Source organism: Cavia porcellus, unplaced genomic scaffold (genome assembly GCF_034190915.1).
Source record: "Cavia porcellus strain 051 isolate PalLab524CR breed Dunkin Hartley unplaced genomic scaffold, mCavPor4.1 scaffold_25, whole genome shotgun sequence".
Classification (NCBI taxonomy): domain Eukaryota; kingdom Metazoa; phylum Chordata; class Mammalia; order Rodentia; family Caviidae; genus Cavia; species Cavia porcellus.
This window is the reverse complement of record NW_026947508.1, coordinates 45,636,025-45,663,454: the sequence shown is the minus strand read 5'-3', so window position 1 is coordinate 45,663,454 and position 27,430 is coordinate 45,636,025. Positions and strand designations below refer to the sequence as shown.

At 35.1% G+C, this 27,430-nt stretch overlaps 1 protein-coding gene across 5 annotated transcripts in view; it reads left to right on the top strand.

Annotated features, from left to right (window-relative positions):
* Nucleotides 1–27,430, top strand: part of Eps15 (epidermal growth factor receptor pathway substrate 15) — a 170,439-nt gene that overhangs the window by 94,808 nt on the left and 48,201 nt on the right. For all 5 annotated transcript variants that reach the window (XM_003463059.5, XM_063236498.1, XM_023562055.2 and 2 more), the window contains 3 exons: nucleotides 15,343–15,415; nucleotides 25,579–25,740; nucleotides 26,127–26,324. In XM_003463059.5, coding sequence (XP_003463107.2) covers nucleotides 15,343–15,415; nucleotides 25,579–25,740; nucleotides 26,127–26,324 — 433 coding nt within the window. The remainder of the gene's footprint in view (nucleotides 1–15,342; nucleotides 15,416–25,578; nucleotides 25,741–26,126; nucleotides 26,325–27,430) is intronic.

The following is a 27,430-nucleotide window of genomic DNA, read 5'->3' as shown; positions in this document are numbered from 1 at the left end:
GGTTTAAACATTGGATGGTACAAATTAAGATGTGTTCTTGGTATAAAACATGGATTTTAAAGACTTAGAGAAAAAAAGTAAAGTATCTCAATATTTTTCATATATTTATTACATGTTGAAATATTAATTATTTTATATATGACAAATTAAAGTATATTAAGGACTGAGGATATAGCTCAGTGACACAAGCACCTTTGTGGCAAGTATGAGGTCATGAGTTGGATCCCTGGTACAAAAAAAAAGGTGTGTGTGTGTGTGTGTGTGTGTGTGTATATATATAAACAAATTTCACTTGTTTTTACTTTTAATATCCAGCTATTAGATCATTCAGCATAACACACGTGGTTTGCATTATTCTGTTGGACCTACTTCAGTCTGACAATTATGTTCTGTAAAAATTACATTTCATTAGCTTGTAGTATGTTGTGGCAAGATAATTTACTAAGGGGACCCTGGGTGATAAATTTTAAAGATGTATTATATTCTGTCTTTGACAAACAGAAACGTTTGCCAAGAAATTTTTTTTTCAGAACAGAACAGTTTAAGCAACATAGTGTTTCACCGTAAGACAACTCAACATAACAGTAGCTACCATAGTCTCTCTTTGCTTGAAATATTTGAGTATACCTTGATACACTATAGTTTCGAACATAACAAGACAGTGTAAAACCATTCAAGAGAATGAAAGTATTACAGGGTATTCAGAACCAACTAACAGAAAATGAACAATGGTTACTATATTATCTCCTTGTCCATAAAAAATTTTTGTTTTGGGGCTGGGGATTTAGCTCAGCGGCATAAGTGCCTGCTTTGTAAGCAGGCAGTCGTGAGTTTGATCCCTGGTACCGATAAAAGGAAAAAGGCAAAAAAAAAATTTTTTTTTTGGTTTATACTATAACATATAATAAAATCCAGTAAGACACAACATGATAAAATCGATGGAGACAGAAGAAAAAAAACTTGGTGGAACTTCAAAACAAGATGATATTAAATAAGCACTAGCTATTATAATGTCTTGTTTTCTTCAAAATAGCTGTTCATACCATCACAGACAATAAAATCAAACAACCCAGAATAAAACCATTCCAACTAATGCATGAAAACATTATAAGGCTTCAATGCAATAAAATGGGGAATCATGATTACCACATACTTTTATGTATTCTTACCATTTCTTACACTAGGAAAACTTCAGTATTTATACATGTGAATTTGATTTATTTTGCTTATTAGTATGGTCTCAAGCTGTGTCCATTTATTTATACATATCTCAATATGATCATTCTTTATAGCTGAGTAGTACTCCATTGTATTAAAATACCACAAATTTTTATCCATTCCTCAGTTGATGGACACTTAGGTTGTTTTCAAGATCTGCCTATTACAAATTGTGCTGCTATAAACATGGTTGCACATATATCACTGTGGTATGACGTTTTCAGTTCTTCTGGGAATATGCCTAAAAGTGGAATAGCTGGAAAAAATGGGCCTTCCCATCCCAGCTTTTTGAGAAATCTCCAGACTGTCCTTCACAATTGGTTGCACCAGTCTGCACTCCCATCAACAGTGCAGGAGAGTGCCTTTTTCCCCACAGCCTCTCCAGTATTTGTTGTTGGTAGTTTTCTTGATCCTGGCCATTCTTTCTGGCGTGAGATGGAATCTCAGTGTTGTTTAATTTGCATTTCTCTAATGAGTAATGATGATGAACAATTTTTCATGTATTTATTTGCCATTTGTATTTCTTTATCTGAGAACTGTATATTCATCTTAGATGCCCATTTTTGGATTGGATTTTTGAATTTTGGGAATCTGATTTTTTTTATTCTTTATAGGTTTTAGACAGAAGTCCTTTGTCTGAGGAACAGTTCACTAAGATGTATTCCTAGTTTGTGGGTTTTCTTTTTACTATGCTGGAGATTTCTTTTGATCTGCAGAAACTTTTTAATAAGAGGTGATCCCAGTTACTGATTCTGGGAAGAATTTCCCATGCAGTTTGATTCCTGTTCGTGAATTCTCTACCTACTCCTATGTCTTCAAGGTTTTTAACCCAATTTGTCTTCCAATAGATTTAGTGTTTCTGTTTTAATATTCAGATCTTCAATCCATTTAGAATTTAATTTAGTACACGGTGATAGGCATAGGTCTAGTTTTAGTTTTTGGCATATGGAGGGCCAGTTTTTCCAACACCATTTATTAAAGAGACTGTCATTCTTCCAGTGAGCATGTTTGGCCACTTTATCAAAGATAAAGGTGGTTGAGTGTGTTTGTAGTTGTGGTTGTACCTTCTAATCTATTCTATTGATCTTTGGCTCTGTTTTGATTCCAGTACCATGTTGATTTTACTACAATTGCTTTGTAGTATAACTTCAAGTCAGGAATTGTGATGCCTCCTGCCTTACCTTTGCTTAGAACTGTCTTTGCTATTCTAGGTCTCTTCTGGTTCCAGATGAATTTTAGGAGTGATTTCTCTAGATATATGAAGTATGTTGATTTGAGATTGCATTGAATCTATGTAACAGTTTTAGGAGAATGGTCATTTTCACAATATTTATTCTTCCTATCCATGAGCAAGGGATGTCTTTCCATTTTCTTCAATTTCTTTTTTCAGTGTGTTATAATTTTCACTGTATAGATCTTTCACTTCTTACATGAGAATAATTCCTAAATATTTCATTTTTTTGGTTGCTAGTGTGAAGGGTGTGGCTTCTCTTATTTCTCTCTCTGATTTTTTGTTATGTATAGGGATGCTATTGATTTTTGAGTATTGATTTTGTATCCAGCTATATTGCTGAATTTATTTATTGTATCTAGGAATGTTTCAATGGGATTTTGGGGTTCTTCTGTGTAGAGAATCATGTCATCCGCAAATAATGATAATTTAACTTCCTCATTTGCTATCTTTACCCCTTTTATTTCTCTCTCTTGTCTAATTGCTCTGGCTAGTATTTGCAGTACTGTATTAAATAGGAGTGGTGATAAGAGATATCTTGTCTTGTGCCTGATTTTAAGGTAAAGGCTTCAGTTTTGGGCCATTTAGTATGATACTGGCTGTTTGTCATAGATGGCCTTTATCATATTGAGGTAAAGACCATCTATTACAATTTTCTGTAAGGTTTTTATCATGAATGAGTGTTGGACCTTATCTAAAGCTTTTTCTGCACCTATAGAATTGATCATGTGATTGTTATTTTTGGCTTTATTGATATGGTGATTATATTTATTGATTTATGTATGTTGAACCATCCCTGCATACCTGGGATGAATCCCACTTGGGTCATGGTGTATAATCTTCTTAATGATTTGCTGCATCCTATTTGTCAATATTTTATTGAGGATTTTTGCATCTGTGTTCATTAGGGAGATTGGCCTGTAGTTCTCTTTCTTAGTTGGGTCTTTCTCAGGTTTTGGTATTAGAGTAATATTTGCTTCCAGGAATGACTTAGGAAGGATTGCTTCCCTTTCGATTTCACTGAAGAGTTTGAGGAGTGTCGGCATTAAGTCTTCTTTGTATTTCTTGTAGAATTCTGCAGTGAATCCGTCGGGCCTGGGCTCTTCTTTGTAGGTAAGGACTTAATTACATTTTCAATTTCATTAATAGAAATTGGGTTATTCAACAGTTTTATATTTTCTTGACCCAGCTTTGGTACTTCATATGTTTCTAGGAATCTGTCTATTTCTTCTGTGTTATCAAACCTAAGAGAGTAGAGGTTTTTGAAATAGGTGTTGATGATCTTCTGTATTTTAAGAGTCTGTAGTGATTTTGCCTTTTTCATTCCTTATTGCATGAATTTGAGCTTTTTCTTCCATTTTTTCAATAAGGTTGGCTAGGGGCTTACAGTTTTATTTATTCTTTCAAGGAACCAATGCTTTGATTCATTGATTCTTTGGATTGTTTTCTTAGTCTCTATTGCATTAATTTCTGCTGATTTTTATAATTACCTCCCTTCTTTTGGCTTTGGGCTTGACTTGCTTTTATTGTTGTAGATGTTTGAGGTATAGTATCAGGTTGTTTATTTGTATTCGTTCTGTTTTCCTGATGTCGGAACTCAGTGCAATAAATTTTCCTCTGAGGAACGCTTTCATTGCATCCCACAGATTCTGGTAAGTTGTATTTGTATTTTCATTTGCTTGTAGGTATTGTTTAATTTCTTTTTAAATTTCCCCTGTACCCACTGATTGCTCAAGAGTGTGTTTTTCAATTTCCATGTGTTTGTGGGAGTTTTGTAGTTTCTTTTATCATAATTTCAATTATTTTGCATTTATTTAAATATGTTCTGTGGGCTAGTATGTGGTCTATTTTAGAGAATGTCCCATGTACTGCTTGAAAGAATGTATATTCTGACGTTGTTGGATGGAACACTGTATGTCTCTATCAGGTCCATTTGTTCACAGGTGTGATTCAGTTCTGTTATTTCTTTGCTGATTTTCTGTCTGGTTGATTTGTCCCTTGGTATCAATGGTGTGTTAAGTCCTCCTGTTATAATTGCTAATTTGGTTTTTCATTTCTGTTAATACTTGCTTTATATAACTGGGTGCTCTGGAATTTGGTGCATATATATTTATATTTAAGATAGTTATCTCTTCCTCTTGAAGTTTTCCCCTAACCAGTATGTAATGACCTTCTTTTTCTCTTCTGATCATTCTTGGTTTGAAGTTCACATTGTCTGCAAACAGAATAACTACCCCCGCTTTTTTTGGTTCCTTTTGCATGAAGTATTGTTTTCTATCCTTTGACTTTCAGTCTGTGAGTATCCTTTTGTGTTAGATGGGTTTCTTGTAGACAGCATATGGTTGGATGTTGTTTCTTGATCCATTCTGCCAGTCTGTTTCTTTTAATTGGTGAATTGAGACCATTTACATTAAAGGTTATAACTGTTATATATTGGTTTGTTGTTGACATGTTATCTTTCTGCTGTTGTATCTTTATCTTTCTATTCTGTTTAATTGTCTGCTTTGCTTAGTGGTATTTTCCTAAGTGTATCTAAACTGTCTTTCAGTATTCTTTGAAGGATTGGCTTGGTGATCATGAAGTTCTTCAGTTGTTCTTTGTCTTGGAAGTACCTTATTTCTCCATCCATTGTGAAGGACAGTTTTGCAGGGTACATCAGTCTATGTTGGAAATCATTTTCCTCTAGGATCTGAAATCTTCACCCATACTCTTCTTGACTTTATTGTTTGTGCTGAGAAGACTGCTCTGTTTCTGGTAGGTTTTCCTTTATAGGTGATCTGTCTTTTCTCTCTGACAGCTTTTAATATTCTATTCTTATGTTGGATTTCTGGGATGGTGATTATTATATGTCTGGGTGTAGTTTTATTTTGGTTATGTCTATTTGGAGTTCTATATGCTTCACTGATCCTCATGTCAGTTTCCATTCTCATGTTTGGGAAATTTTCAGCAATTACTTCTCTAAATATCCTCTTGACATCCTTTATGTTGTCCCCTTCTTTTTCATTTATCCATATCAATCTTATGTTGCTTTTCTTTGCATCATCTTGCAGCTTTTGAATTATTTCCTGATTCCTTATTATTTTTAAAAGATATTTTCTTTCCTGTTCACTAGCTGCAATCTTGTCTTTGAGGTCTGAAATTATATCTTCACTTTTGTTGAGGTGGTTTTTATAGCTTTCAGTGGAATTTTTGATTTCCTGTATATCTCTTTGCATCTGCTTCATGTATTCTGTTTGTTTCTTATATTGTTCATCCAGGGATTCTATCTTTTTGTTTTGTTCCTCTAATTTTTTAACTGTGTTCAGTGTCTCTTTCATTTCTTTTATCATTTCTTCTTTTACCTGGAATATTATTTCTAGTTTAAATTCCTTTAAAGCTTCCTGGAGTTGCTTCTTTATTTCAGGTGTTTCAGGTGTATGTTATATATTTTCTTCCATCTACATAGCTCCTAAGGCTTCTTAAGATGGGCTGGCTGTTTGAGATTGTGTTTTGGTCTTTCATTTTGTCTTTTTCCTATATTTCCATGTTTTCAAGTGTTATTCCAAGGCTTCCCCTGGGCCTGTTTGAAATCCTCTTCTATGCCCTCAGCTGCTGGGACTCTGGCCGCCCAGTTCCCCTGATTGAGAGAGGGTCACTGAAAGTGAGGCAGGCAGGCCCAAGACTTGTGGAGCCAGTCGAATGTGGCTGGAACCTGTTAAGTTTCTTGGCTGGTGGGAGCAATGATCTTAAACTCCCAGGGCTTGCGATGGTGTGGGGACACTCACCTCAGGCCACCCAGTTTCCAGAATTGAGGGTGCAGACAGGCCCAAGATTCCCTGAGCCGATTGCGGAGAAATTTAAAAGTCACAGTCTTCACCTACATAATGACTGACATCCATCAGTTTGTATCTTTGTTACTATTTGTAGAAAGCTAGTAACTGTATATGATAAACAGTAGTAATAATAAAAGCTGAAATTCATTTAGTGGTTATTATGTATCAGGCATCATGTTGGAGTCTTTCTAGGTTAATGTAATCTTGCCCAACTAGTTGGCTTATCTCTATTTTATAACTGAAAAAACTGAAACTCAATTTTACGTTTCTTTTAATTTTTTTCCACCTCATTTTGTCCTGTTGGGTAAGTAGAATTAGATGAGTTATTTTGGATTTACAAAATAATCTTACTTCTCCTTTGAAAAATGAACCATCTAATTTTGGGTCTTGCCACTAAGGGATGATTTGGTTATGTAAACCATGCCCTAAGATTTATTTTGTTTTGATTCTAGTTAGAAATCCAAATATTTTCAAAGATTTATGCCCATTAATATATCCTCTGATGTACTTTTCAAAAATAAAGCTCATTAAGACAGCTGGGCATGCTGGCACACACCTATAATCCCAGCACTTCAGACGCTGAGGCAGGAGGATCACCATGCATTTGAGGCTAGTTTGGGCTACATAGTGAGTTCAAGGCCTGCCTGGGCTACAGAGTTAGACTCTGTCTCAGCAACAACAACAACAAAAAAAAAAAAACAGACCGCTAGCCTCTCAAAACTAAGAGATGTATTTGTTCATATCTATCCATCTGTCTATATATATCCTTACAATTTTTCCAAAATAACTTTTTAGCACTTAGCTTAAAATTTTATAACTAACGTTTGTTCGTTTTCCCCCACAAACTGTAAATAAGAGCCTAACATTAACCTTAGTTGACATATGGTAGTCAATAAGTATTTGTTGAAAAAGAAGTAATTCATGTCATATAGAAAACATAAGTAAGCCAGCTTTTAAATCCAAGGTAATAATCGGTGTTTTTGTCCTGAAACTTTAGCTATAATCGACTAGTAAATTTTTAGAACCCAAAAGCTAACTTTCAGACTTGTTTGAATGAAAAGCTCAGGCTTCCTCATCAGCTGTGAGTAATTATTGCTCTAACCTCATGAAGGTTCCTGACAGTTCCCAAGATAAGTGCTCAGGGTGTTCTGTTGCATTTCTGTGGCAACTGTCTTCAGCTTTCTGAGCATTGAGTTTCTACCTTCTCTTTTCCTTAATAAGCCAGAAGAGAAAGAGGTTTGTTGCTAAATAATACCATTCAGAGTTTTAAAAAACCACAAAACCCAGCATGGCTCAGAAATGTCTAGGAATTTAGCATTTTCTGTTTTGGATATCTGTATAGCTTTATCTAGTGCTGAAATTCTTTTATTAATCTTATCCTTATTTATTATTTACTTATCACACATTAACTCTTCACTACAGATGACTGTATCTAGGATTTTTTCACTTCTGTTTTTCTTTTCAGTAATTTTTTATTATGGTAAAATAATTTACCATTTTAACATTTAAGTGCAAATTTGAAGAAACATTTATTATAATCACTATTGTACATTTGTCATCAACATCAATCTCTAAAATTTTTCATAATCAGTTTACTTTTCATGAACAGTTTTTTTTGAAGCAGTGGCAGAGTTTATTCAAGCAAATAAAAATGAAATGAGAGAAACTGGCTCTGCAGGACAAGCTTGGACTGAGTAAATAGAAAGAAAGTACATGCTGCGCCTGGGAAACACAGCATGAGTATCACAGAAAATTATGATAGCCAAAGTAAATAATTTAATTGAAATGGATATCAACTTCTGTCATATAATTATGCTCCTGTGCAGCTCCATTCTTCCGTTTTAGGCTATTAATGTCACAGATTACAGCTTTATTCATGGTGTATCCACTAACATAGGTTTATAATTACTTTTTATGCATTTGTCCTTTAAGTCCTGTAAAAAGTAGACAAAATTATAATACTGTTGGTTTTTATGTTTGCCCATATATTTACATTGACCTGAGATCTTTGTCTTTCTATGGTTTTAAGTTTATTGTCTCACATCCTTCCATTTCCTTAAGAACTCCCATGAGCATTTCTTGTAGGACAGACCTAATAGTAAGGACAGTTTTGTCAGGTACTAAGAATTCTGTACCTGACAACACTGACTTTCAAAAACAAAAAATTAAAATATTCCCAGATAAAGCTGTGAGAATTCATTACATTTTAACTATTAGGTCTGTCTTAATGACTTCTAGTTTTCTGCAGAGAAAACCCACTGATAATCTTTTTTTTTTTTTTTTTGGTATCAGGTATCAAACACAACCTCACGCTTACTAGGCAGGTGCTGTGTCACTGAGCTATATCCTGTATACTAATAATCTTGAGAAATCCAGTGGTAAACTTAATGTTGACAAGTGCTTCTCTTTTGCGTCTGTCTTTGTCTTTTAGTGATTTTTAGTGTGGCTGTCAAGGTTTATCCTACTTGAAGTTCATTTGTCAAATCTGGGGAATTTTCCTCTTAGTCATTATTGTTGTTGTTGTTTGTCTTCTTAATTTGCTGTTTTGCTGACATTTTTGTGTTTTCCTCTATAGGTAGGAATTTGCATTTTCCTACCTAACAATTCTTTCCATTACAGCTTAGCTAAAGTTTTACTTCCTTCCATTGTCAACTAGAGTAATTACTATTGATACATGTACTATGACTATCTGCACAATTTACGTGGCAATTAATCTTCTTGCCTTCACTGATACCCTTTCTGAAGAGTCAGTTTCTTATCTTTCATGTTCCTGCAGCACCCAGGATACTGCACTGTAATTATCTATATTCTTTTCTCCAACATTTCACATCAGGTGTATGTATGCACACACTGAATTGAGCTTTTGTTTTGTTTTGTATTGGCATTGAACCCAGGGCATTTGCTTCATTTCCAGCCCCCTTCTCCCATTTCATTTTGAGACAAGGTGTGCTGAGTTGGTAAGATGTGTCCAGGCTGACCTTTCAACTTCCAGTTCCTCATGATTGTTCTGTCTCTTTCTCCCAGAGTGGTGGGATTACAGGGTGTGCCACTGTGCTGGGCTTTCAGAGCATCTTAATGGCAAATACTATTCCACTGTTCTTTGTATCCCTAAAGTAAAACACAGGAACAATTCACTATTTTTGAATGAATAGAAGTCTTCAAGTTGCATAGGGGTACATTGGGTTCTATAGTGTTATTTTTTTTCATGTTTTACACCAGTTCCACCTCTGCTTTGTGTTTTAGGGGGAGTTTTAATAGCATCTATATTCTATTTTTTATTTTAAAGAGAATAAAACTCAACAAAACAGAGTAAACCAAAACAAGGCAGTAAAAGTGGTACAGAACCTTGAAGCAGGGTAAGAGTAAATCAACAATGGCTAACATAATCACATCTGCTTTGTAATGTTTAATTGGTAGATGAAAAGACTATAGCTTATTAAAAGCTTATTACTGTTTAACATTTTATTTATAATCTACTAGATCCAAAATGTGGTGGTATAAATGAGATGCAGGCTTTATTATTGCTCTTTAAAGAGAAGAAAATTGAAGCCTAAAAGTATGAACTGTAATATACCTAATTGAAATTAGCTTTGACAAAAAGGAGAATTTGACAGTTGTGTGTAACTGGAAGAATAAAGATATATAGTATTTGAAAGCCGGGTTAGTGTTCTCAGTAGAAACAGAACTAATAGGAATGTATGCATTACAGAGGTTGGTCATGGGAAAAATTTATGTTAAGGAATTTGTTCACTTGATTATGGATTTGGAAGTTTTGAAATCTGTACAGGAGGCTGTAGACCCAAGGAAGAGCTGTTACTACAAAAAGCACAGTTAGTCTGGAGACAATTCCCTTTTCCTTCAGCAATGTCAGCCTTTCTCTTTAAGGCTGTCAACTGATTAGATAAGGTCCACCCACATTGTGGAAGGTAATTTACTCAAGGGTCTACTGATACATTAATCTCACCTAAAATACACATTTACACCAATGTCTAGGCTGTTTTTAATCCCCATGTGTGGATTCTGTGGCCTAATCAAGTTGTCACACAAAATTAACTATGATAAGAGGTAACAGGAACCGGAGCCTAAGCCTTGACAAGATTTACTCTCTCCTTAGTTTTCACTTCAGTTTCTTTGTATGAAAGTTTTATTCTTTAAGTAAAAACAACAATTGCCGCAATATCTGGGCTCATACTTACTTACCATTGTAATTTCACAGGAATGATTTTTCTTAAGAGTAAATGAGATTATCCCTGTAAGGTGCTAATTATATAACATCCATCATGTAGTAGATGCTTAATAAATGCTAGCCTCTAACTTTGTTTTTGTTTTTTTTGTCTTTTTCCTTTTTATCGGTACTGGGGATGGAACCCACAACTGCCTGCTTGCAAGGCAGGCGCTTATGCTGCTGAGCTAAATCCCCAGCCTCTATTATTTTTAACAGTAGTAGTAGTAGATACATTATTAACAGTGTTGTTTTTTCTAGTTTTAAATAAAGTCATCTTAGATAGGCTGTTTTGGGTCACAGGCACATTTTTAAATTAATTGTTGTAATTATAAGGTGGGGTACTTTGGTATGTCAGGCTTGGATCAGGAACCAGTTTCTGGCCAGTTCTTGCGTAGAGAGAGAATCTACAAAAAGAAGGTGTCTTCAGTTTGGACTGTGTGGGCAGAAAAATATAAGATGAAGGAGAAAGAAGCGTTGTGACCTGAAGAAGAGTTGCTGGGCTGTCAAAGAAGGGAAGGTCAGAACCCATAGTTATTACCACAGTGACTTAAGATGATCTGTGCTAGTCAACTTTAAACTTTGGATTTTATTTTCAAATCCTATGCATTGAAACCATATATCAAACTTCCAAAGGTTAGATAATTAGTTAGATCATTTTGAATATTTAGAAAAGATTTTGAGGCAGAGATTGTTAGTTATTACATTATATAGTTTATAGTTGTATTAGATTGTTTTCTAACCTTTATTGTAATTATGTCTCTTTTACAAATTTGAAAATTATTCTATTATTTAGAATTCTCAATAAAATAAATATTTGAATCTAAAGCCTTTTTTTTTCCTAATTATATCTTGTACATTTCACCTTCCAAGCCTAAGATAATAGAAATATTAGCATTGATGGATGAAAACTAAGATGAGGACTCGGAAAGGTTAAATGACATAATCAGAGGTAGAAAAACTGTTTCATGGCAGAGTCAGATGAGAATCTAGGTCTCTACTTTTTGCTCATTTTGTTGCTGCATGTAATTTATTCTCATTATGTAGTCTTCAGTTGGCATTTGGAAAGACTACATAATGAGAATAACATACTTCTCTGTGTTTGCTAGTAAGAGATTGCCAATAAAGCTGTTTAATAATAAAAAACATTCTTAGGGTTAAATGTGTACGAGAAAGATTATAAATAAGTCTCAAGATTGAAAAATATAGCTTTGTGAGTTTTCACAGCTTTCTCGTTTCCAGTGGTTTTTGGTTTTTACTGTTTTTTTCCCCCTAGTTTTTAGTATTTTCTAGTTAGAAAGCAGTTGATGCTTATGTTCAGAAAAAAACATAAAACTGTGTATCTGTGAAGGACTTTGAAGGTAATTTAATCTTTTCTCCATAGTAATGCTGGAATTGTATCAAAATTGAGACAGATGACTTCACTCTTCTCCTCATAACAGAGCCTGGGAAAATGGAAGTGAATTACATGGATTCAGGGTTCCTCGGCCTGTTACTGTAAATAGCTTTTGACTACCTCATATTAGGTTTATGTTGTCAACCTTAGGCTTCTGAAAACTTAGACCTTGCCTTTTGGTAGTTTAGATAGTGGGCTACATGGAATCTGACCTTTTGAAATAGCTGGGTCTCGCTCATGCTAAAAATGAGCCCTACCATTGAGCTATATCCCTAATTGTTTTTATTTTAAGACAAGGTCTAGTAAATTGCCTAGGCTGGCCTTAAATATAAGTAGTTGGAACTACTGGCATGCACTGCCATATCCAACTTAATTTTTTTTTTTTGGAGTGGAGAATCTCTCCATTTTAACTAGGATGGTCTAGAACTTGAGCTTTCAAGCAGTCTTTCTGCCTCAGCCTCCCTACATGTATGTGTCATATAGTACATAGCACCTGGTTCTCTTTACAGCTTTGGCACTTGTGAATTCCTCAGGATACTCAAGCATTTGGGGAGTGCACAGGGCCATAGAGATAGTTTAAAATAGAGGGAGATTAGAATAATTTAGTTTTTCCTTTTCTGGAAGTTACTAAGATGAAAGCAGTAGTTTTTCCTGTTACAACATTTAAGGTGTGGGAGTAAGACGCTCGTATACTTATTTTTGAAAAATCTCAGCCAAGGATTTAGCTTAGCAGCGTAGGTGCCTGCGGGGCAAGCAATAGGTCATGGGTTCGATCTCTGGTAACAAAGAAAAGAAAAAAAATAGAAAAGAAAAGAAAATTACCTTACATCTTTCATATCTACGTATATTGGTGGGCTCCTTGGGAAGCTACGTATAAATACTATTTATTTTGCAAAGATCTTTGAAAGAATTAAGCTTTAAATTAATTGATATTAAAATGCTTTATATTGGTTATGCATCCATCTCCTTTTCAAAAGGCATATTGTTCAAAAGAGGGGAGCATATAGGGCAAGTATCTTTTATGTACCTAAATTTATATTTAGATGCTTTTACTTGCCTGAAATGAGAAGGTAGTTACAGAAGTTAAGAGCCATTAGGAAACAACAGACCAGCAATTTGGCATCTCTGAAATTATAATCTAAGTCAGTGAGAAAATTATTTCATTTTCACTCTGAAATAGAGCAGATGTCTGTTATAGACAGGGACATAACTGAACATTTTCTTTTGAGAAATATGTTATAGTGCTTTATTTTAACTATGAGGCCAGAATTTTATGACATAAGCATGATTGAAAGCTAAATTTCATTGATCTCTGTATTAGAAGAATTAGTACTGAATGCCTAAAGATTCCTGTATTTAATTAGGCGTGGTCTTTGGGGTATGTATGGAGACATCACTGCTGCTAACTTCCTACCCTACCCAAGGAAATTTAAAGGTTTCCTCCATTTTACTCAGATGTGGACTATGTTTGCTGGCTGGAGCTGAGTCCTTTTCTCCTCAAGTGTGCTGCCTTCCTGTGCTCTTCTGCTGTGGCTGCTTTAAGTCAGCTCGCTGCCTTCAGGCAGCCAGTGTTTTCTGGGCCTTGTGAACATACAGCTTTGAGACAGGAGCTAGCGGTAGAGCAGGAAGAACTGAGACATGCACACCCACAGTGGTGTGCAGCGCTGATCAATGACACTGTGGCAGTTTCCTGTCCTTACTATCTTTTGTCTGAAATGGAGCCCAACTGACATTGACCTTGTGTGGAAAGCCTCTGAGGATTTGGGCTAGAGGGAGGGGGCTAGATTTTCATGTGACTTATTTCTGACACACTGCAGCAGGATTGAAAACATTCATCTGCTCACATAGAGGAAAAAAATTTTCAAAGATTGAGCTTGCAGAATTTACATGGTATTTTAATTTTTTTCTTTGTGCTTTTCTACTTTTGAATTTTATTTAATTTGCTAAGGATTGGAGGTGGGGGATGGACTTTGTATTATAATAAGTAATTGAAGGATGGAAGGAATGGGCTGCAACAATGATTCGCATGGTAAGGGACTGTTTAAAATCTCCAAGACATCGAGACCCACATTGCAACCCACTTGACAAATGGCTGCTCGGCTGTCTCAAGTCTTTGAAAGTAACAATACACAAGTAGCTTTATGTGCTTTTTTCCCCCTTCTACATGAATCTTAAGATCATTGTACCTGCATAGCCAAAACAATTGATTTTAAAATGTCTGCATTTAAAATATCACCTAAAAAAGTGAAAAATAGAAATAAGCATACAGCTTAGCCCCTAAATTCTCTCTTTTTTGTTTACATGTCTCACTTTCCTTTGTGCTAGAGCTAAATGGAGCCTGAGCTTAACATTTGGCTATGTCTAAGATAGAAACTGAAATATAGTATTGAAGCTTTAAGGAGAAACTCTGCAATACTGACTGGAGGGCTTCTTAAATGCTACCCTTTTCTCTCCGTGTTATTATAAAAACCCTTCCCCCATGCAGAATTTTATGGCTTTTTCTCTCCTTTTGTAGAATAGAAAGGGATGGGAGCTCTGTGTGTGTGTGTGTGTGTGTGTGTGTGTGTGTGTGTGTGTGAGAGAGAGAGAGACAGAGAGAGAGAGAGACAGAGAGAGAGAGAGAGGACGTAGATTTTGGTAAACATGGGCACTTAAATTTCTTACATCAAAAGAAATATCTTTTATTTCTGAATCTAAGGTTGCTTAAGATTCATTTGTAGGAACCTAGGTCTGATCAAAGCATGTAAGAAATTAGATAACGATATTTCAAAGTAAAAATAGAACCCCATGTGTTTAATCTGAGAAGAAATAAATACTACTGTAAATCCTTTTTAAATGTAGTGTACATTATTTTACATGCTTGATTAGTTGTGTTAGTAGGTGATTCCAAAATAGCTTTTTTGAGTACATGTGGTATTTGGTAGAACAAATTACCTATGCTAACAATCCTTTGTATTTTCTCTATGTTGTTGCATTCTAAAATTGATTTACACTGGTGAACTAAGGGGAAGTTAACACTTCAATAAATGACTTTTTCTTTAATATTCTTCACTGTTTCTGTTAGCCATTTTCATTTGATTTGACAGTGATATTTAAGGGTTAAAGCTTTCAGAGCTGATGCAACCCCTCCTTTTCTTCACCAGCAGTTTTCATTGGGCAGTATTTCCATAGCAACAGTGAGATCAGTAAAACTAGAGTGTTTCATTGATTATTTTTCTCTTTCTTTTTTAAATCTATTCTCTTTTCACCACATATTAGTGAGGAGGTGATTTTTTTTTTACAAAGTCTATATTGATTTCTACTCCATAAATAATTAAAAGAGGGTAGAAATATCTGCCCTTCATTTAATTATTGAATGTTTCACTATGTATTTAAAAAGCGATTCAGGATTAGGAGGATGGATAACGATACCAGCTGTAGCTGATGTTCTCAAATATTCTTGCATTGTTTGCTGGTCTTCTAGGGAAAAGAATAATGTGGAAAAGGACCTTAAGGAGAAAGAAGATACTGTTAAACAGAGAACAAGTGAGGTTCAGGTAAGTGTGCTATAAAATGGACTATTTTATTTCTGATTTAGGAATATTTGCTTTAAACGTATAGAATCATTTATTATTTGATGGATATGGTATTAAGTCTAGGAAATACCTCATATTTGTATGATATAAATGTTTATCTTTTATAACATCATTATTTTTGCTTTGAATTCTGGCCTAAAAGGTTACACTGCAATGAGAAAGCAGTATTTTTCAGCCTAGATTTCTAGTTTTGAAAGTAATTTTTAAATGACATTTATTTGCATATTGTATTATTGAAGCTAACTTTGACTTAATGCAAATATTATTATACCATTAAAATTAAATGAGATCATTATATCATTATCATCATCATGAAAAACCAAATTGCTTTTTCATCCATGTGAGATTTTGTTAGCTAGGAGACCTAATATTTTCAAAGACTGTTTCTTATAATACTGATAGGGTGGTAGATGATATGGAATAATTTAAAATAACACTTTATGAATTACTTAGGAGCCACAATATCTTAACTTTGACTTAAAGAAATTTAATTCATTTTCACCTATGTGTTGTGTTAAGTAATTTCATTTCACAAACAGAAAAGATAATAAAACTTTTTTGTTCAGGAAACAATATAACATAGGATATTTCAAACACTAAAAACTAGGAAATTGGGCAGTGTTTTATTTTAAGCAATAAGCAATGCATGTGGCCGAGTTATTGGGTACCATTTCCTGAATGCTACACTAGCACATCATAGGAGATTGGATGTGCAAGCACTGATAGCAGCTATCAGTAAGAGTGCATGGATGGGCATTTTGATTGTGTTATTTGTATGTTGGCTATTCCTGCTTGTACTAGTAGTTTTAAATAGGCAAAAGGTCCAATGTGTTAGACCCATTGTTTTATTTTGATGTGGTACATTCAGTAGAAATTGTCTGTCAGGTACATTATGTGAGGTGGAGAAAACGATTTGCCGAAGGGCTGGAGAAACCAGAGAAGCTTCTTTTTTGGTAGTTGATCTCTGATAAGATGGATGCATTTATTATATTTACTGAAATTTTCCTAAAAGCAATGCAAAAGTCAAGAGATCATCAATTTATTGTTCTTTCTGATAGTGAGATTAGGTATAGGAAAATTTATCTAATTACATTATTTTTGTGTAGTTTCTAAATCTCTTAAATACAAAAGAATCATTGACTTTAAACATTTATTGCTGAAAATAATTTGAGAATGAAAGATAAAATCTACAGAATTTTCTCCCTCTGAAGAAATATATGTATAGTTACTGATACAGTCTCAGTGGCAAAATTTACCCAGTTACTATTTTAAAGTACATAGGTTTGCCAGGTGTGGTGATGCATGCCTGTAATCTCAGCACTTAAGAGTGTGAGGCAAGATGATCGCTGAGAGTTTGAGAGCAGCCTGGGCTACATAATGAGTTCAAGACCAGCCTGGACTACACAGTGAGACCCTATCTCCTAAACTACCTGCCTTCTTAAGTTCTTGTGATAGACAGTACTTTGTTATTTGAGTAGATCTGCCTGTTGGTTTTTCTCTACTTCGTTTTTTGAAGATGGGGATTTAAGTAGCCACTAAAGACCACTAAAATTTACATTGTTTTTTTCAAGCTAAATGGGTTGGTTATCTTTTAATATTTGGTTTCTTATAATTGTAAAAGTTTTGTTGCCAATCATAATTTCTCTGTGATACACCTCTTGTTCCTTGTGGTAATAGCTATATATTTAACCTTTGTGAAATCCAAAATACATGGTTGGCATAGGAGTACAAATTACTGAATTTTTATGCAGAGAGTACTATAAGCAATGTTGCAGTATGCTTAGTAAAGCTCAAATAGTAATTATTGACACTAAATTCATTGAAAAGTAAAGTAGGGTAATTAAAGCTTTGGTTAGTAGATTTCATTATTCATTTTATTCCAATACAAATGTCTTTATAGTATCAGTTGTAATAAGATGCTAGACTAAGAGTGACGATGCTTACCATGTACAGGAATTAAAACTTCATTTTTTGTGATGATTTTCAATCCTCTGAAGCATAAAACATCTTAACCAAAAATGGTAATGACATTACTTAATGAGTTAACTTTATTACTTACTGAATTAACTGATTTGCCTATGCCGTGATGAGGCATAGGCAATGTAGAAAATGGACAGTTAAAATACATAATTTCAATTCTCAATACTTATTTTCTGATTTCTCTGGCAAAGGGCATTTTACTAGTGCTATTAAATGGCAGAATTTAATTTGCTGCCTCTTTTCTTCTAATGGAGGTGCTAATGGGGATTGGGAAGTAAAAGGACTTGGGCCTATGAATCTGCTTAATCCACACTTGACTTTTCTCAGTGTATTGTTTTTCTCTGTTTTAACAGATTCACAAATAATGATTATATATACTCAGAAACAGAAACAAAACTTTTAAAATCAAAGGACTTGAGGTTTTTTTGTTGGCTTATTCTTTCGTTTGGTGTTGGGGTTTAACTACTAGGACCTTGTGCATGCTGGCCAGGAGCTGTCCTGCTGAGCTACCCCACTAGCCAAGCTTTTTACTTTGTATTTGGGTGCTTTGCCTTACTTTACTTTTAGAATTGTCAGTACTTAATTTCTAAATTTTCATTTCCCATCTTCATCCCCATGATCTCTCAGCTTGAAAATTTTTCAAGAAAAATTTTTTTGTTTTGTTTTTAGTTTTTAGTTTTTTGAGACAGATCCTTGGTATGCATTTAAGACTAATCTTGAACTCACTATGTAACCCAGGTTGGCTACATAAATTGAATTTATGGTGATCCTCCTGTCTTAGCCTCCTAAGTGCTGAGATTACAGGCATGTACCACCAATCCTGGCTCAAGATTTCTATTTAAAATTTTTTTAAAATTTTATTTCATAAAATGATGACTAGTTTTTAATTCTGCTTTTAAAAACAGGCCCAATGCCAAATAGCGAACTTTGTGAAAGGCCATTTTATCTCAGATGTTTATGGTTTGAGATTTTTTATTGTAAGAGAAGATAATCCCACGTTCTTTTTTATCTTAAACTGCCTACGTACAATCTTATTAATATTTTTCTTCTGACTAGTTAACAATTATTTAGGGATTTACCTTTATATGAGGTATTCTTTAGTTTTGCAGAGGTTCGTAGCAGCAACTCAGTTCTTAGCTCTGCCAGTTCCTAGATTTGTGATCTTAAGTAAGTAATTTAACCACTCTAAGGTTTAGTTTTCTCTTCTATGGCATGGGATAAAAGTACCAAACACTTTAGAGGTGGTGTAATGAGATAATCGAGCTGGTGCAGTGATGTACGTCTGTAACTTCAAGCACTCGAGAGGTTCAGGCATGAAGTTTAAGGACAGTACCTGGGCAACTTAGCAAGACTCTGTCTCAAAAATAAAAATAAGAAAAGGGCTGGGAATGTAGAACTCTTGCCTAGCATGCTTACCTGATTCAACCCCTGGTATAATGGAGAAAGGGACAGGAAAGGAGTCGAGGAGGGAGGGATAGAGGGAACCTTTTTGGGCTGTTGCTGTCATTTTAGGCACCACTCTATTTTTCCCTTCCTGTGTTGCTTTTTGTGGCCAGTTTTTCCTTTCTGTCTTTTTACCAACACTAAACAGTCTGTTGTTTAAGTGTTTCAAATGTGTTTTTTCTTCCGTGGCCAGCAGTCTTTAAGAACAGATATGTTGATCTTCCTGTTTGTTACTCCTTTCTTGTGCTATTTTCTTCTGAGTTGGTTACTTTTCTCTTAGTGCTGAGACAAAATACTGGATGCTGAAAATTAAGGAAGGAAAGGATTATTTAACACAGTTGAGGGTTTTAGTCCACATCAACTGAAAGAGCAGAAGGGGAGGAGAGAGCAAACTGCTTTCCCTCTCTTATATTGTATGTAGGCTATCTGCACCAGGGCAAGTACAGCACACAAACCCATAGTCCCAGACCTGGCCATCCTCCTGCCTCAGCCTTCTAAATAACGAAATTATAGGCATGGATCACCACACCTGGTAACACAAAGCAATGTGCAATGAAGATTTAGTTTTTGTTGTTGTTGGTATTTAGGTTTTTTTGGTGTTTTTGAGACAGGGTCTTGCTGTGTAGTACAGGCTGACCTTGAACTCACAGTGATCCTCCTGCATTAGCCTCCCAAGAATTGTAATTACAGGTGTGCACCACCATGCTTGGCTGTTGTGTGTATGTGTGCATGTATGTGTCTCTTTCCTTCCTCTTCCATACTCCTTTCCGTCTTGTTCCCATGCTGAGGACTCCCAAATATTTATTAAACTTCAGTTCCTGTAAAAGCCAATTCTCTATCTCAGTTAATTAATTTGGTGTTTATCATTTCAAAGTCAGTATGTTTAAAATGAGTATTTTCTTGTTAAAGAAAATTGGGTTCATTTTTGAGCTTAACTATTTTATCAGTGTTTTTCTTTCTCACTGGAGTCACTCTTCTCAACATCTAAAAATTTAACCAAATTATAAGTGTTTACTCTGTTCTTTCTTACCTTGCTTCCTAATTTTAGTGTCATGACTAACTTGTGAAAATTTTTTTGCTACCTACTGCTATTCTAAATGAGGTAGGATGTGGTACCTCATAGATATTTTGGAGGTAGAAAACAAGATGAACTACAGACTTTACTCCTACTATGACTTTGAACTGTGTACCATACACCTTTTCTTTCTTACTCCTATTGTAGGTTTTGTTGCTGCAATCTGTAATATATTTTTTTTACTTGATTATGTGCACCCATGCCTTGAGGGCCAGCTCAGATCCCCCTACTTCTAAAATTTCCCCATTTCCTTCTGTGGAATTTCCAGAGGCATGGTTGTCTGCTTCTGTTTACAGGGCTAGCTTGGTCTGTATGTTTATTTGTTTACTTAAGTTATCTTTCACCTGATATTATGGTCTCTTTGAGCTTAGAAATTGTGCCTTGCATCATACTGTTATGGTTTGTGTCTTAATCTCCCCCCAAAGCCTCATGTGATCATAGGTGGCTGAATCTAGGATGTGTGATGCTTAGATTAAGGATGTGATAATGGGATTGATTCATGGTGTATTGGTAGGATTAAGGCTGCCCCATCCTGGGTATGAGTGTCACTTGCCCTAAGGCTGGGTAACCTAGATAGGATATAAGGGACAGAAAGAGGGTCTCTGCCTGTTGCTGGTCTCTTGCTGCCTTCTGCCTGCAGTTAACTGTTTCTCCTCTGGGATGTCCCTCTGCCTTGTCTCCCTCCCTTATCTCTACAGACTGTGAGCCAAATAAACCTTTCCTCCTTTAACTTGGGGTGTTGAATATTTTTGTCTCAACAATGAGAAAAGTAGCCAACACACACACATATCTTCTTCACTATATTTGGTAATATATTGTTGAAATATTGTAAGATTTACCAAAGTGTGACACTAAGACACAAAGTGAAAGTATACTATTTGAAAAATGATACCAGGAGACTTGCTGGACTCAAGAGTTTTCACAGGCCTTCAATTTGCAAAAAACAGTCTTTGTGAAATTTAGTAAAATAAAATAAAGTGCAATAAAATGAAGCATGACTAATTAGGTTTTATAAGTAATTTAGAGACAATTTAAAAGTTACAAGAGGGTGTACCTAGGTCGTATAAAGGACTTGAGCATCCATAGATTTCAGTATCCACTGGGGGACTAACCAATTCCTCTCACATACCAGATACCAAGGAAGAACTATACTATGTTAAGATAAAACTTTTTCTGCCTTCCTAAAGGTAAGAGTAGCATAAAATACAAAGCAAAAAAACAAACATACAAACTTAAAAGCACAAGAAAATGTATATGCTGCAGTGACATAACACAGATTATTTTCGTATAATCATGAATTTAAATGTCCGAATGCTTTAGTCTATAAACTATAAAAATACTGAAGAGTATGGATTTATAGGTATTATTTAGATTTTTTAAAAAAATTGTCTGAAGCTACTATTAATATTTAAGTCCATTAAATGCAGAAGAAATCTTTTCACATGATGTTAAAAGAACATTAGTCCTTTCTGTTAGTTTGAGGCATGTTTCCCCTTAAGTTTCTGTCGAATACTAAATTTTATGAAAGTTGTAATCATGTCTTCGTTAATAAAATGTGATACAAATTACATTAGGTTTTGGAAAAGCAAAGAAGAATGAAGCATGAGCTTTGCCCTTCAGCAGTTTGTAAGTTAGAGGTAACCATCATACAGGTTGGTAATGTGACAGTAGAGCTTAGGAACAGACAGCCATAAGAGTACAGGTGAAGGAGGGCCGTAGTAGACCAGAGGAGAGAAGTCCTCCAGTGTTTTGGTTTTATTGGTTTTGTTTTTTACTGTTTTGTTCAATTTTATTATAACTGATGATATAGGCAGTTCTTTTTAAGATAGCAAGAGGCATTATGGTAACCATTGTTGATCACCTTGTATTCTGTTTTTACGTTATATATTATGTCCATCCTTTTGATTTGACTGACTCTGTTTTGTTATGTCACATTTGGTTTTATTCTCTTAAAAAAAAGTAATAAGAACTGTGGTAGTAATAAAACCCAAAATGTGTAATTGTCATTGTAAAAAAGAGAGGAAAAGAAAGTGCTCTAAAGGATATAACTGCATGTATATTTAAGTGTATAAGATAGATAACCATATTACTGAGTTTTGTTGGATCATTAGACAGAACTGTTTGCAGTCTCACTGTTTGAATGTCTACTTTATATGCTTTAATTTTGTAACTTGAACAACTATTTCTAAGATGACAATATGTAATCTCTTAAGTAGTGATTTCCTACTTTTTTTTTTCTGAAATTCTGTATAACTTGTACCTTTTTTCTGGTTTTTTTTTTTTTCCTCCTTAAGTAAAATTAAAAAAAAAAATATAGACCAGAGGTGATTTATTTGGGCTGGGCTTTAAAAATGAATAATTTTCTAGACAGTGGTAATTTATAAGGACATTGAAGACAGAGAAAACAACTCATGAAAGGCACAAGGACATTAAAATACATTGTCTAATGGCAAAAGAAGAAGAATTAAGAAGCTAAGTGACAGACGGATATCAGGGAAAGAAAATAATAGAAGAATTCAGGATCCAGATTTTAAAATTCTCAGGAGGAAACCATCTTATGTTTTTAAAGTAACAGTGACTAAAGAAACCTGCCTTGCAACTAGGTGTCCAACTTTATTATTGGACATTTGGAGTAAGAAAATGATGTCAGTTATAGTCAAAGGAACAATGAAAACAAGAGTAACTTGATGAAAAGCTTAAAAAAAGATTTTTAAGACAGACTTTTTAAGATGTACATAAATGGAGAGAGAACATCAAAGATGAACCTGAAGTCATTAGACTATGTAACATAGATATCTAAGTCATTGTATTTTTGCAGCATGGGTTTGTTGAAGGCTGGTACTATGTGCATATCTAAAGCTATATTCATATTCAGGGATGGATCTGTTAATAGTTTAGGCAAGGTTAAAAAGTTAAGCATAGAGCCGGGTGTGGTGGCTCATGCCTATAATCCCAACACTCCGGGAGGCTGAAGTGGGAAGGTCATTGCAAGTTCGAGACCAGCCGGGGCTACAAAGTGAGCTCAAGGTCAGGCTGAACTGCATAGCGAGACCCTGTCTCAAAAAAGACCAAAAAAAAAAAAAAAAAGTTAAACATAAAAGCATAGGTCCAGAGTGTGATTGAGGCAGACCCAGACCAAATACTAGAGCCGGAGGTAGAAATAGGTCTGGTCAAATGACTAGATTCTACCAGTGCTTATGATGCTCTTGTTGCACTTTTAACCAAGAGAACCTCTGGATTTGGTGAGATGGTATAAATAATGAAGGACATCATACTCAAAACTGCATGAGATGGACACCAAAGTTGATGTAGTACCCACAGGGATTTAGCTCAGTAGCATAAGCCTGCGTTACAAGCGCACAGTCAGGAGTTCAGTCCCTGGTACTCCCCCACCAAAAAAAGCAAAACAAAATAAAATAAAAGTTGATGCAGTACTTAAAGCAGCGGAGGCACTACCAAAATCTGCACAGATTGCAGACATCAATGCCTGGCTTTCCAAACTTGAAAAAATACTTGATAAAGTGAAGGCCTTGTTGGACTCCATAAACACAAAACTTGACTTTATCCACACTTACTCTGCTCTGGGTGATTCTTCTGCATCAATGCCAACCTCTGCACCCCCTCACCCTATCCCAGGCATATATCTGAACTTGACCAACATTCCATCCACTCTATCAGTAGCATCCTTCTCTGTTATATTTGATTTTTTAAAAAGTTAGGCATAAAAAACATTTAGGCATGCCATTAAATTAATACAAAATACTAGAGTTCACCATTGTGAAATGGTGACCACAAAGAACATGAGAGGAGTCTTTCACAATTTTCTATTGTGTTGGCATTTCTAAAGGAATTTTTTAGAACAAAACAGCTTGATAGTTTCAGGCAGTTAAGCTGATTGAGAAAATAAAAAAGCAATTAATGTATGAAAGTATTGTTCAGTGTTTTATTTAGTCACAAAGCATCTATGTATATTTGGAAAGTAGTAGCATGCATATATGTGATGCATTTCATCTACAAACAGTATATAGGATGGTGCTTAAGACTTCCAATTGGAGTCAGTGACTTGGTTTGAATACACTGCTGATGATAACTTGTCCATCTATAATGGCTTGTATCTAGGTGCTCCCGCAAAGCTTCATGTAGTCATAGGTGAAGCTTTTTGAAGATGGCTTGAAAATATTCCAAAATGGTTTGAGGTGATGATAGCACAATTATCCAAGTACACTGAAAACTATTACATTATATGCTTAGGTAATTGTGAACTATATTAGTAAAATGGTTACAGAAAATAACTGAAACATGCTATAGTTAAGGGAAAATTAGGAGTCAGGAGGAAGTAGTTGTGGTGGTCAGGACCATTCCCTGAGAATGCAACTGCAGAGCAGAGTGGAGCTGGATACCTGGGGGAGGAAGTTACTTAAAAAAAAAAGGATAATAAGCAGAAGATCTTGAGGGGGCACATAGCTGCTATGTCTGAGGAGCTGCAAAGGTGTCATTGTGGCTGAGATAGCAGGAAGAGATGGTAGGAAGTGCTGCTTGGAGATGGGATCTTGTAAGGGCCTTATCAGGACTTGAGTTTTTGCAGTGAGATGGAGAGCCATTGCATGGTTTTGAATAGAGAAATGACTTGATTCGACAAAAGTTGTTTCTGGTTTTACTTTGTCTGCTACTTTTACTTTATTTCATTTTTAAATATTTTTTTATTTTCATGACTTTATTTTTAATTGACACATCAGCATATTTTTAGGGTACAGTGTGACATGTACGTGGATACAATGTGTAATGATCAGATTAGTGTAATTGGCATGTCAGTTACCTCTTTATGCTAAGAACATCTCTGCTAGGTATTTTGAAATATTTAGTTATCATCAATTATCATCAACCATGGTTATCCTATTGTACTATAAAATGTTAGCAGTTATTTCCCTTACCAGCTGCATCCCATTTGTTTTCTTCTCCTCCCTTCTTTCTCCCCTATACTTTCCTAGGATCTATTAGCCACTGTTTTATTCTTTTCTGAAACCACCTTTCTCACATCTTCATGCAAATGAGAACATGTGATACTTGACCTAAGCTGTCAGTAATGGCTTAGGTACTGAAAATACACAAAAAGGGTAGCATGAGTGGAAGCAGCTTCAGTAGTTGGAAGGCAAGCAGTCCAGGGAAAAGATAAAAGTGACTTTCATCAATACTGGAAAAAACAGTGGTTCATTTCTGAATGTCATTTGAAGGAAGTAACATCAGGATTTGCTGACAGGTTGAAAATAAGATGTAGAGAAATGGGGAGTCAAAGAAGAGGCTGTGTTTTTTTGTTTGTTTGATCAGAGGAACTGAGAGAGGGAAGTTTGAAGTTAAAGCTGATTTTGAGAGAAAGATTATGAGTTCTGTTTTTCACATGTTAGAGAAAGTTGTTAGACATCCAAGTGCAGATTAGAGTAAGCAAATTGAATATCTGAATCTAAAATCTAAGGATGAGATCTTTAAGTGAAGATTGTGTGTAAAGCTATGTGTGCTTTAGTCTGCCAACACAGCAAATTAATAAACTTTATTTTCCTTTATTAGACTTAAAAATTAACCTCTCTCTACCCGCAGAAAGAAGAAATCTGTTACTTTTCTTGTATTTCAGGATCTTCAAGATGAAGTTCAAAGGGAGAATGTTAACCTGCAAAAACTACAGGCCCAAAAGCAGCAAGTACAGGAACTTCTTGATGAACTGGATGAGCAGAAAGCCCAGCTAGAAGAGCAACTCAAAGAAGTCAGAAAGAAATGTGCTGAAGAGGCCCAGTTGGTAATATCTGTTTACTGCTGCCTGTGTCTGTCTATTAGTTGCTTTTACTGGCTTACTATGAAAAAATTCTCTGCTTGTTGTTGTTCTCCAGTGGCTATCTGATCAGCAGTCGGCCATGTAAGAGAGATGGAGTCAGGTTCATCAGAAATTTCAGGCCCTCTTTAGTAGAAATAGGACACTATTTAGTAGAAAGGGTTGAAGTGTGGTATCTGTGCCTTCAACTTTCCCCTCTCAACTTTCTCCTCTAGTTACTCATCTAGGCAAGTTACCAGAAACATACATTGAAAACAGCAAACTAGTGAACAAATACATGTATTGCATCATAGAACATTTTAATGATATCTCTTCTTTAAATCCATTTCATGGTATTCTTTTTAATATTACAGATCTCATCTTTGAAAGCTGAAATAACTAGTCAGGAATCACAGATCTCGACTTATGAGGAAGAACTGGCCAAAGCAAGGGAAGAGCTGAGTCGCCTACAACAAGAAACAGCAGAATTGGAGGAGAGTGTGGAGTCAGGAAAAGCTCAACTAGAACCTCTTCAACAACACCTTCAAGAGTCACAGCAGGAAATCAGTTCAGTAAGTCTTTGTGAAACAGTGACTATTCCCAAGTGAACCCTTGGCTGTCAGTCCTCTTAGTAGTAGTACTCCCTAACTTCTCCCTCAGCCTAGTTTATTATTCATTTTTGTAGTAATTTTATACAAGTAGGTTTCTTTGCCACTATTTATATGCTAAAATTACCATACATCTTGTACATCTGGTAATCACTGGAGTGGTGTGTGGGCTTTGTGGTTAGATAGTCTAGGTTTAAGTTTGCTAAGTGAGTCACATTGTTGTCAGATTCTTCATCTGTAAAATTGGAGAATTAAAAACCTGAGAATGGTAATAGAAGCAGGATGATTAATACAACTTCAAGGCCAGCTGAGATATGCAGCAAGACTGTGTCTCAAAAAAGCAAAAAATGTTAATAATAATATGAATAAAATAAAAATAAAATTGGAGAACTAGCAACACTCTTACTTAGGACTAGTAGAAGGATAAATGAGGCAAAAGTTGAGATGTTTTAGCACAGTGCTGGTACATAAACAGTAAATGTTGCTTATTTTTACAAATAATTTAGTGTTGTTATTATTTATTTTTTTAATCTGGTGTTTTTTGTGGTCATTCAATTTTGAAGGAATTTTGCTCATTTAGAAACTTTTGATTTTTTTTTGGTCTTTTTGAGACAAGGTCTCTCTGTGCAGTTCAGACTAACCTTGAGCTCATTTTGTAGCCCAGGCTGGTCTTGAATTCACAAAGAGCCTCCTACCTCAGCCTCCTAAGTGCTGGAATTACAGGCGTGAGCCACTATGCCTGGCTCAACCTTTGATTTTTAAATTAGGAAATTGTTTCTTTTGTAGATAAAAATGGAGTGTATTTGAGTGGTCCCACATACGGCTCCTTTGCATATTATTTCTGGGTTGTACTTTATGGAGAATAACATTTTATAGAATGATAATAAGATGGTTATACAAAAGCATAGACTTCTTGTAGTCCATTTCTTTCATTTCTCTTTGAGCAGTTGGAGGCCAGGAAAGGTTGAGTGAGTTGCTCTTGGTTCCCTATCCTTTAGGAGTCTAAAATCCAAGTCTTTAAAAACCCAATCCAGTGTTCTCAATTATTATATGTATATAAGCATATCTTC